The following is a 12,471-nucleotide window of genomic DNA, read 5'->3' on the forward strand; positions in this document are numbered from 1 at the left end:
TTGCTCTCATAGTTTTCATTTACTTTTTTTTTTTTAATTCATTTTGAGCATTCATTGCCCCATTCTTCATGGAACTCTTGGATTTCTACCAATGCTGATTTCCAAAGTCACAGAGCTCACATTTTAACACTGCAGAATATTTATGGCCTCCTGTATCCATGATTGTTCAATCAACTGAGCTAGCTAGTAGCCCTAGAAATGAAGTCATACAAAAATAAGAAGTTTCAGGAATATGAAATTGTTTTATTTTTAGATTTTTGCAACGTTTTCATACATGTGACAGATTATGTACAACAGCAACTATATACACCCATTATGTCCTAGGTGGACTTTGCTTTTACTACTCTCCTGTATCTTTGAAAACTCACTCTCTCCTCCTTCTTTCCCTTTCCTTCTCCTTTTTCCTTTCCCCCCTATGGAGGCAGTTCTCCCCTCTCTGTTTTAAATTCAACCTGTAAAAATCAATAAGATACTTTGATTTAAAAAACTGCATTCTTTTGAGCTACAGGCATTTTGCACACAGCATCATCTTATAGGTATGATTCCAAGGAGAATCAGGAATATTTGTTGTTTTATTAACACACAACATTTATAAGCAAGTTCTTCTTGCAGATGACATGTTCATACTCTGCTAGTTCCAGGAGCTACATTGGGAACCCATATATAACCAGCTCAGAATTACAATAATTATCTAAGCCTACAATAATAGTTATATTGCTTAGGAATGAAGGTGTGCTTCCAAATCAATTTATTTGATATAACCATTATCTATTCATTCACCATAAACTTTGTCATATTTTATATCTTGCCTTCCTTGCATTTGTTATATATATATATAAAGAACCCTCAACTGAACCATTATGGTGTATACACGTCTGAAGGTAGCAACTGTATTATTGTATTGCTGTAACCCACATCCCCTTTCACTCCATTCCCTCCTTTCTTCTGACCATCCCAACTTTCTGACTCCCCAATAAATATTTACATTATGAACTCTTTAGAGCATGGGAATCATGCCTTTCTTTGTTTTCTGTTAAGCATCTATTATGTTTTCGGACACTATAAAATAATAAATACAATGGTCCATCTTGGCTGCTGAGTGACATTTTGAAGTACATAAGAGTGCACCTGTGATGTCAATATGCAGTAAATCAGATTTTTAAAAATATATATATATAAAATATTACATAATTTTAGTTAAACAAATCTGTGTGGGAGATAATTGTATTTTGGAAAACGTATGTGATTCTCATTTGCATTAGTGAAGCCTCATTTAGAAGGATGAAGAAATGGAACAGACCTACAAATAGTGAAGGGCCTGATGTTCACAACACCTCCAGCTCCTTAGGACTTCAACTGGAGTTGCAGGTATTCAATAAGTCTGAAAACTGGGACCAGAGATTTTACATATGGCTCAGATAATCCAGTTCTGAGTAAAGATTTATGTTGTTTTACATTCCGCAGGAATACTGGATAAACATCTTGGGCTATTTTTTTTTATCTATTCCACTTCCTCTCCTCCCCCCCCCCCCAAAGGAAGTGATCTCTTTCCTCACTTGAACAGCTTCAACAATGTAAGATGGGAGATGGCTTAACATTTCTGAACTTTAAGCATTTCTGAATTGATCCAGTTACTAAACTGGTTCTGCTAGTTTTTAGCATAGTGCAAGATTAAGAACTAAAGACTGCACATGGCTATCTATTGAAACTCACCTTGCTAGCCACTTAGCTCCTACTGTTTCAATTGTCAGTTATCAAACAATTGCCTTTAGTAGTGTTGGCCAATGAAAGCTAGAAAATATTGTGCAAAAGTCTTTTTTTTTTTTTTTAACATATTTCATTCAACATAGAAAGACCCAGCTTTCCATGAGGACTGGCAGATGAGACTTTCTTATAGAGTATTAAAGGTTTAAAATTATGTGAAGACCATCTGACATTTGCTCCAATTAGATTATCTGATGAGTTACAGAGATAACAAGGCTTGTGAGATAGACAGTAGCTTTCTGTAATACTGCCAAGTTGTCTTCAAGGAGGAGGATGTACCTCTCTTCCTTCTCTCTCAAACATTTTTTGTAACTGTCTTTCCAAAAAAAGCTTTTACATTCAGAGACTCTACGTAGTTGCACAAGACAATCAGTGATGTACAGTCACAGATATGTAAAATATAGGGAAGGGTCCTGAACCAGAAAATATTTCAAAAAGTTTAGCAAAGATTATGAAACTGTGTTTTCTGTAAAGTTAGTTGAAAACAGAGCATTTCTCAAAATCTTTACAATAGACATCATAAAAATAGTGTACACAAGGAATTCCAACAATATGGTAATATTTTAGGAAATATACAATTCAAATGATACAGTCTTATGTACAAGTTTAACATAATTCTATGGTGTTAACATATCAAGTGTTCAGTATTGTTAATGCTGGGGACATGTGGGGAATGGAAAACTAAAGAAACAGATACAGCCAACCTCCTCTTTCTATTGACTCTGGCATTGAAATGCATTCTCTCAATATGGATAAAAGAGACCATTACCACATGGTCCAGCTGGATGAATCTGACTGAAGATGCACTGAGACTGGAACACATTACAAAAAACTTCTAGCTAAAGCAAAGTGACTTATGAAAAACATGATTACGACTTTGGAATATTTTCAAGCAGAGGGAGGTTAACCTCCCTCACGCAATTACCAATTACTAAAAAATGATCCAAGTTTGCCTATTCCATGGATCAAATATTTTTCTTTGTACCTTGATTATTATTTAGGAGATCTATTAATGAAAAATATTACTTTGTTTGTAACATTAATCATTATTAAATTCATAAATTGCTTTAATCACAACATCCTCTCAAGTACCTTTGATTTTTCTGTCAAATGAGGAAACAATCACTATAATAAACAGAAACTCAGACAAAAAAGCAATATGCCAATTTATTTATTATTCCCTCTATACTACTGGAGTACATTTGATTGAACAAGTTTCCAAAATCATGCACATTTCACGTACAGTACAAAGTATTTGCTACAATGACATTCAGATACATTATTTAGTGACAAACAAACGATTAAATACTTCTAACATAAGAAAGCTGATACACTATATTATCACTGAACTGATTTTTTAATGTTACTTTTAAAATGGCAAACATTAATTACTTTTTCCTTTCTATAACCAGGTGAAAAACAATATATTAGTGAAAGGGCATACAGAACAATACTTCATAAATTCAGACAATACTTGCAAACACTGTCTTGATGTAACAGGAGTTACAACTATTTAGTGCAATGATTGTGAAATTACATACCAACAATAAATAGAGCACTCACTAAATCAATGAGAGAACATTACATACTAAATATCTGTTAATTCTAACACTATATCCAGACAATGTCCTCTACAAATCAGCACAATGCACAAATAAAATTGCCAGAAACAAAAGCAATTACAGAACAGGTGATAAAGATGTACAGTTAGCCAATCATGTACCTTAATACTTAACCAACATATTCTATTTCATATGTTGCACATACTTTTAGAGATCAACTAATTAATGAAAAGTATGAAATTTCATGTTACCAAGGGCCTGAGGGATTTTAATATCGTGTCTTCTGGCTTCTGTAAATTCAGATGGGAATACATGGTACAATGTTTTTCTAAAAGTAATCTGTTTAATTGGAATTTTTAGAAGGGATAACAAAATGTGAGTTTGTGCATTGCAGCAGACATTTAATGTCTATGTTTTACTTTTATATGAAATACTCCTGACCTACTTAATCCTAAAACATCTTTTCCTCCAAAATTCTCTGGCACGAAATTTGATTCCCATGCAGAAAGACACGAACTGCTTTCATTTGTGGAAAAGAGCATAATATTTGCTAGCAGTATAAATTAGGGGGAGGGGTAATGAAATATTTTATAGTGTAGGTTATTTTTTCTTTAAAAAAAAAATGCCTGGAAAAAAAACCAGGTTTGTTAGTGGAGGTTACTGAAAGAGATAAAAAGTGTCTAGCATGATCATGAACTGACAAACCAGGGATTTTAAGAAAATTCTGACATACAGACATGCTCTGTTTTAATTTTGTTTGTTCCTTTCACAGAATACTCTCTCTCTCTTCTCCAAAACCTGCAGTGTCCGAGGCTGTAACACCATGGAGCTCTGAAGAATCTTTCGAAAGCCTGGTATAACTTGAACGCTGGCTTCGCTTGAGAGCCACGCTTTTTAGGTTCTCATTCTGAACTGCAGCTGAGTTGGAGCTGGAGCCAGGGCGCAGGATGATTTGAGAAGACTCTCTGATATCTTCAATTTCTTCAAAATTTTGATTAGCTCGATTGGCTGGAGCACTGTTATTATTTAGGGTGACTGTACTAGGTGTTCTGTTTAGATTATAGACTTTCTGGCAAGCAAGCCAGTTCTCTTCAGGACTGCTTGCTATTAAGCTGCTCTCTGAAGGGCTTTTCTTGTCTTCTGAGCAAATTGACATGCGTGCCACAGCTGGATCTTGAAGGCCACTCAGACTGTGTGGAATTCCTCTCTTTCCACTGTGGCTGTCATCTTCAAGCTCAATGAGATTTGCTTTTTCAAGCTGTGAATCATCCGCTCCATCATTGTGGAGGGAGTGGTTTGGAGAACTTTCACTGGACCTCACACCAGAATCAGAGGAATCCTTTTTGTCTAAAAGGGCGTCTGTCAAGTACTCCTTTGCTTTGATGAAGGTTCTAATAGGCTCAGATCCATGTTCTGGGGATTTTGGTTGCTTGTCCACTTTCCCATCCATTTTCTTATCCTTTCCTTCCTTGAGAAGTGGAGTGTTATCTGATTCTTCTGTTCCAGATTCATCTTCATCACTTGGCAGTTTCTGATAGCGCAAAGTAACTCCTTTTAGTTTTAAATCTGCTGCCTGGAAAATGCTTGTTCTTTCTGAAGATTTCTTTCCTGGAAGAAGCTTGGAACCAGACTGATCAGATTTTTCATCTTCTTCAGTGATAGGGTCCAAAGGAGATGCATCATTAATGGAAACACCTGAAGTACTGTAATCTACAACATCACCCCTCTTCATCAGAAAGGACTTTCGTCCATCATCTTGTTTCTGTTCACCATCCTTTCCTTTTTCTTGTTCTATACTGGAATGGAGGGAGCCCCCTGATGTGCTCTGCCCCATATAGAAAGCTGATGTGCTATGTGGGGAAGATCTACCACTTACAGTGGTAGAACTTGCACCTCCTTCTAGCTGTGACATTTGAGCAATATATTCTCTATATGCATCTCTGTATTCTGCCTGCACCTTATCAGTAAGCTTTGAGATTTCTACACTAGAATCTTGAGAATTGAGACTTGAAAGACTTGGAGTTCTGCGAGTTTGTGACTGGAAAAAAAACAAAAAAACAATAAAACAAAACTATTTATTATTATCCTTATTTTAATATAACCAGAAGCAATAGCATATATGAATGAATGAAAAACTTTTGTCTGTAATACATCATGGCAGTTAAATTCTTAAATAACCATTTAAAAGATCTGGATAAATGCTTAATAGTCATATTTGTATTCACACTCATTCATCAACTCCACAAAACACTGTCATTTCTGTTCCATTGCAAAAAGAAATTACATACAAATCTGTATTTAATCAAAACATTTAAAGTTTCTCCTTTTTGAAGAGACTTTATAATTATTAAATTCATTTGGTGTATTGAGTTTAGGCTTTTCACTCATACACACACATGTATATATAATTTTTTTATTTAAATTTCAAGGACAATTAATTGCCAACAAATATTTGTGAGGGAGAATTTTGAAAATAATTAAACGCATTAGCGCTGAATATATACTACTGAAACTTTCATTGTATTTAGCTGGTTTCAGAAAAATCAGACTTTCAGATTAGGAATATGAACTTTGTTCCTCACCTCTTCTCTCCTCGCTCCTTCTCTTTCACTTATCCTTTCTCTTCCACCTTGCTCTTGGTCCTACATGCATTTTTTTTTCCTGATTCTTTCCTTTTTTCCTCAAAAACTGTTCTTTAGCAAGCAATTATGTGCAAGAAGCCTTAGGAAGGATCTTATCTGTGGGCTGTAGTTTTGTTATCCCTTCTGTACTACTACCAAGGTCTTGTGATTTATTAAATATTACTAACAGCTCTCCACAAGATTCTTTTCTATATACTAGGATTTTGTGAAGTTGCCAAACATGATTAATGATGAATAAAACAATGTCTAAAAATAAGCATCTTATATATTCAATGAAAGACAACAAGCTGCTACAGCAATTCAGTGCCCATAATGAAACACTGCAGTCTCAAAGATGGATATGGTCAGTTATGTATGCATATTCCCTATTAAATAGAGCTAAATTAATTCAGAAAGGAGTATTTAATTTGGCTATCCATTTCCAAAAGGTGCCTTTTCCCCTTTAGATGAGCCGGTTTTTGTTTATTTATTGATGCAAACTTGCTATATATCCTCTGAATGGTGGATTCCAATGCTTCCCAAAAGTAGACGGTCAAACTGACTAACTTCTTACTTTTCTGAATTAATGTTTCTCTCTCTATTGTGGTTCTAAAGTTTTGATTTTTTTTTAATGTTTGTCTTTCAAAATCTTTGTTTCCATTATTCCTGGGCTCTTGACATATAATGAAAAACTACAAATAAAAGACAGAGAGCCACACCATACTGGTGTTGAAAAGGACATACTGAGACTGGATTTTACCTGAAGTGTTCATAAGAAACACTCATTTATGTCCTAAATCATTTTGTGTACATTTCAGTTATAACTATGATGATTAAAAAGATTGGCCAAGAGTTGTAATTAGTGATTTTGGGTGCCTCAGTTTCTGGATGCTCAACTTGAAATACCTGATTTTCAAGAAGTGCTGAGGATTGACCCTCTGAAAATCAGGCCTCAATTTTTTGGGTGCCCAGAATTTGAGGCACTGAAAATCACTAGTTACTTTTTAAAATCTTGACCATTGCCTTAAAAACATTTATTCATTTATCAATTACCTCTGTAAAGGCCCCATATACCTAAAAATGCTCATACTTAGTGTGATTTTGGAAATTATAAGCCAAAAATTATATGCACAAAGCTTGTGGGAGAATGAGAGGAGGGTCCCAAATCCAGAGTTTAATGCTGGATCACTTGCCAATACAGGACCCAGGCTCTGACATCCAACAGTACTGTGCATGTTAGAATTAATAAAATTAAATTAAAAAGTCAAATATATTTCTCAACCTTTGAGTGGTGCATGCTGGTAGCAAGTTATTAAAATAGTTACCATTTGTGAGGATTGAACAGTATGATTAATAGAATTTATCTGATGAAATATCTAGTATTTACCATGCCTTATGCAAGGTGAACTAAGTACTTTAGTCATACTCTCCCCCTGGAGGGGAATTACCAGGGAGGAGAAACAGTTATTGGGGAGTGAGAGAAAATGAGGATGAGGCAGTGGAAATCGTTTATTTGGGGTTGTTCCCTACTCTCTCTTCAAACTATGGTCTTGGGGCAAGACAGGGAGTTGAGAGGGTATCTGAATAGACAGAGTGGACTTGCAGTCTGCCCTGTCATCTAACAAAGAATAATTTCCCACATATTAGGTAAACAAAATACATCTCTTTAGTAAATACCTGCCAGCTCAAATTACTGTGATGTGGAGGAGCTTCATCGAGACCAATTGTGTTCAGTTCTTCAAAGCTGAAGTTGAGAGCGTAGGGAACCTGAGCAGAAATTCCTGTAAGCTCAGTATGAGGCAATTCACTATTATGCACAGGACGATGAGCAAGCTCATTGTGAGGAATCACATTGGTAACATGTTCACTCACTGCACGAGAATCTTCATGAACAACCTGATTTTCTGTATTTCTCATTTCGAGTACCTTAATGTAAAAAACAGTACAAATGTCATTACACAGCAAAGCAAGATAAAATGGTTTGAGCAAGTAATCTTTCTTAAATTGTAACAATTACATTCCAAACAAAAGGAAACAGGAAAATGTAACTTGCTTTTTTTTAAATTGTAAAATTGCATGCATGTTTCTGAATGATTCACCAAAAAAAGACTACTTGGGAGAGATCTCTTTATGGAATTGTCCTCATTGTCTGCAATGAAAATCATTCTTAATATATAGTTACTGTACACAGCCTTTTTAAAGCATTAACATGCCAAAGACTCTCAATTTTCAAGAATGCAAGTCCTGTAAAACAAAATACTAATTACACATTTAAGAGTGAAAAAACAAATACCACATTTAATAGTTTTAATAAACGTCAGTATCACAATAAAACACTGTCTAGTAACCATCAATATTTACAAGTCTGTGAATTAGTAGCAGAAACATATTCTGCAGTACAGGAGTAGAGAATCAACAGCACTCAAACATCTTTGTGGAGAATTTAACAGTCTGATGCCTGTCCCTAGCTCCCATTAACTATGTTGTTATTTACCCTCAAGCTGAGGGAAGAACAGATCTTTTAGTATACACGTATGGCTTAACAGTATCAGAGATACAGCTGCCCCTCACTGTATGGATTGTGTAAGTCCAATACTACCAATACTTTAATAGTTTGAGTTTTAAGATGCAGCCAACGTAATGATACACGCTTGCACATTTACCATGAGAAGTGACTTATAGTACCAAGGAAAAAGCAAAATAAATGAGGAGTTCTAGATCAAATTTAAAACAACATCAGCTCTCTTGATAAAGTAAACTTAAGAAAAGCTCAAAATGTTATCTTACTGTGCTTCTGAACAAGTGCCAGTCACCAAAATTCATGTTCATCTCTCGCTTCAGTTCATCGATGTTACATTGAGCCAAGACACGACCATTTATGTTTGCCTAAATAAAATAAGTAAAACTGTGTAAAAAGTACTTGGTGCCTTAAAAAAAAACCCCTGTAAATATTTCATAATAAAATTCATTTTATCCAGAAATCATCTTGGACTCATACAAGGATTTTATATTTCTAATTTATCATTTACTTGAAGCAATATTTCTTTTTAGTAATCTTGACTTTGCTTTTCAAACCTTAAGGTTCTTTTAAACAATAGAGGTTACCTTGGAAGCCTTGAAGTATATGCCATGGACTACCAAATGGCAATTTCAAGGTCAAATACCAATTCCTTGGCTGGGTAAAGGAGAACTGTGGTGGTGACAAACTCCCTTCCCAAAGATGAAGAGTCATGTGTTACTCTAAAGAACAACTGATTGATCAGGAACAAATTTAGTAGAACTCTAGTCACACCTGAATAGTTGTGGAGACATGAGACCAACATACAGAGATAAGAGGTAACAGAAAGGTCAAAAGCCTGGCTCAGGAAAGATTCTACCCAAATCCTAACTGCCTCCAGCAGTCCAGAACTCCTAATCAGACCTGGATTTTCCTGCTTCAGGAGGCACTTGAGTGTGGATGGATTGTACTACACTATGTAGCACCAGAGAGAAGTTGTATGGAATAAGGGATAATCTGGTATTGGTGAGTATGACAGAATACACTCCTGTATTTATACCCTACATATTATTGTAATAATCTTTGTACAAAGTATGACTTGTGAAGTATTTGAAAACTCGTAATTTGCTGGTCAGTATTGCCCTGATAAAATATGTGTGGCAACACTTTAGGTGATGTTATAAGATTCCACTGTACACTGTTGCTCACACATGTTCCAAACTCCACAGCCCTGCCCAAACTGAGGTTGACAAACAGGTTTGTCCTAAACAAAGGAATGTGTGCTCTGCTTAATTGGAATTTAAGCAGTGAACAGAGTCATCAAGCAGGGAGGGAAACTAAGAAAGCTCAAACAGGTGAGAAAAAAGCAGCAGGGAACATCCTTCCACATTGACTCATGGTCTCATAGTGCCCAGCTAGAAATGTTTTTAAAGAGAGGGACTGAAACTATAAAAGGGAGGAACAAACACACTAAGGCACCACGTTCTCTCTCCCTGCCCATCACATTAACTGTACCTGAAGCAACAAAGGCAGTGTTTGTTGGACTCTCAGAGAAGGGGTCCTGACCTACAGGGTTTGGTCAGTAAGACTGTTGAAAGCATGCAGAGAGAAATTTTGCTTGAATCTGATGTAGTTTGTTAAGTTAGGTATTAATAAATATCTTATCTTTATTTTTCTTGTAACCATTTCTGACTTTTATGCCTCATTACTTGTACTTACTTGAAATCCAGTTCTTTATAGTTAATAAACTAATTTTATTATCTAATCCAGCATATTTAAATTGAAGTGTCTGGGTAATTCCATTTCGGATGACAAGCTGTGTGCATATTATTTTCTTAAAGGAATAACAGACATAATTTGTAGTGTTCTGGAGAGGGCTGGGCAGTACAGGACATACATTTCTGGAGGGAAATGTGCGAATGGGTGTGTGTTGGAGTCATCCTGCAGTATAACCACAACTGGTGAGAGCCATAGTGTAATCCATGTGTGGCTGGCAGGCTACAACTACACACAGACACCAAGGGTGTGGCTTGCATTCTGGCAGGCTGTTTTTAGTGGTCCACCTGGGAGCTACTTCAGCAAGCAATTGTAAAGCACCCAATGTTGCATAGCAGGGGTGACACATTAATCTGGATTGTACTCTGGTAAAGAACAGTGAGGAAAGGAAGAATAAAGAGAAGGGACCAAAAAATTAAGTTTATAAAGCATCCATCTAAGTATCAGTGACAACACAAAGTGAGAGATATAAGTGGAATGTGTTTCAGGATATGAAGCTAATTTAGACAGGACAGATTAAACAGATGAGAACTGTAGGATGAGATACCTTATTTACCAACATATGAAAAAGGACATTTTACTCTTTAAAAAAAAAAGTTACAGATATTCAGGGATATATGGGAATTGATATGAAATATTTCCTGTTAATCTGAGATCTCTATTTCAGGACAAGGATTTGGGACAGGGGTTTTACAACTGTGCTTCACAATTGTGACAAGCAGCAGAGTCAGTTCATGAGCCACAATTATTTGCAGAATGAATTGGCTTCCCCCTTTTATTTTCTCCTAAACTGATCTACTCAATAGTGGAAACCTCTTTTCTTATAATCCAATCCCGAAAGAACTGGGTCCCAAAAAGAGAAGGGAGTGGGGCAGAAAAATCTCCAGTTTGTCACCAACCCTCATAAATTAGAACAAAAAATATAAACAAACACATAGTATGTTATTTTTGCATCTTTAGAGAGTGATTTGGAATCTTTGGTATTTAATCCAGATAGAATGAGTACTATGACAGTACATCCCAGGTGAGAGTTGAATAAATATGATTAAGGAGTAGCACAAAGAGCTTTTCATCTAAAGGCAGTGTCTGAAGCTTACATGCCAGTTGGAGTAAGAGAAGAAATCACATAGGGATGACCAGAAAAGGTTCTTGAATAGAAGTATTCCTTATATGATACAGCTAGAGTTGTAGATTAACACTAAGGAACAAATTATAAGAGGACCAACAGACATCCCTAAAATACCTTGCATCAGAGAAATGCTCTGGGTTACAGGTTATCTTTAGCAATACATTATGGAGTTTTCCCAAGCTGTTAGGGAGGAGTGAAGCAGCATTGCAGCGTAGGAGTGCTGCTAATACACTTCAGACTTCCCTTATGAAAGGGGGACGCCCCTCTTATGAAACTGAAGAGAGGACAAGATTAAAGGGCTGGAGCAGAGGATTGATTCCACTTCTGGGTCACTAATAGACTCAATATGAATTAGGCAATGGCTATAAAAGCATTTTTGAGTATGCACAGAGGCTAGTGTGAGATCATTATAAGTATAATTTCCATAAACTACTTCATGGCTCTGAACCTATAAAGCTGTAAGACTATTCAAGGAGAAGCCTGGATATGAACCAAGAACTAATGGCTGGAACCTGAAGCCATGCAAACTCAGATTAGAAATAAGGCACACATTTGCAAAGGTTATTAATCATTACTACAAACTATGAAGGAAAGTGGTGGATCCTTTATCTCTTGTTGTCTTCAAAACAAGACTGAATGCCTTTCTGAAAGATATGCTCTAGTCAAAGACATGTTATCAGGCTAAATACAGTGGTAACCGCGTGAAATTCTCTGGCCTGTGTTATATAGGAGGCCATACTAAATAATCTAATGGTCTCTTCTGGAATCTTAAAATGTATGTGGAAAATCAGGTAAATGTATTTCAGAACATACCCAGGGGTTTTGGTTAGTAATTATAAAAAGTGTCAATACAGATTTTGGGATATTAAAACTTTTGATTATTATTATTACTGCACATGTTGTGGATCTGGCTCTGTTTTATGTTTAATCAGTGGCACTAGTAAAAAACATCATGACTACTATTTTACTGTCTGGTTTGTGGGTATACCTGGAACATCTCTACCAGCACAAAATGCTCTCCTCCCAGGAAGCGTCCCCTCTGTACAGCCCTTGCGAACAGGGTGACCATGTGTCTCTGATTTTTGCATCCTTCCGGACTAGCCAGTTGAGCCAAGGGAAGCG

At 36.1% G+C, this 12,471-nt stretch overlaps 1 protein-coding gene across 5 annotated transcripts in view; it reads right to left on the reverse strand.

Annotated features, from left to right (window-relative positions):
• Positions 1 to 301: 301 nt before the first annotated feature.
• KIDINS220 (kinase D interacting substrate 220) overlaps positions 302 to 12,471 on the reverse strand; it is a 166,027-nt gene continuing 153,857 nt past the window's right edge. For 2 of the 5 annotated variants that reach the window (XM_039528935.1, XM_039528936.1), the window contains exons 28-30: positions 8,735 to 8,833; positions 7,625 to 7,873; positions 2,907 to 5,364 (exon numbers count right to left, since the gene is read on the reverse strand). In XM_039528935.1, coding sequence (XP_039384869.1) covers positions 4,093 to 5,364; positions 7,625 to 7,873; positions 8,735 to 8,833 — 1,620 coding nt within the window. In that variant the 3' untranslated portion in view covers positions 2,907 to 4,092. Of the gene's footprint in view, positions 453 to 2,906; positions 5,365 to 7,624; positions 7,874 to 8,734; positions 8,834 to 12,471 lie in introns of those variants that run through there. The other 3 variants (XM_039528938.1, XM_039528937.1, XM_039528939.1) reach the window with 2 other exon arrangements.

This window comes from Mauremys reevesii, linkage group 3 (genome assembly GCF_016161935.1).
Source record: "Mauremys reevesii isolate NIE-2019 linkage group 3, ASM1616193v1, whole genome shotgun sequence".
In the NCBI taxonomy this organism is placed as follows: Eukaryota; Metazoa; Chordata; order Testudines; family Geoemydidae; genus Mauremys; species Mauremys reevesii.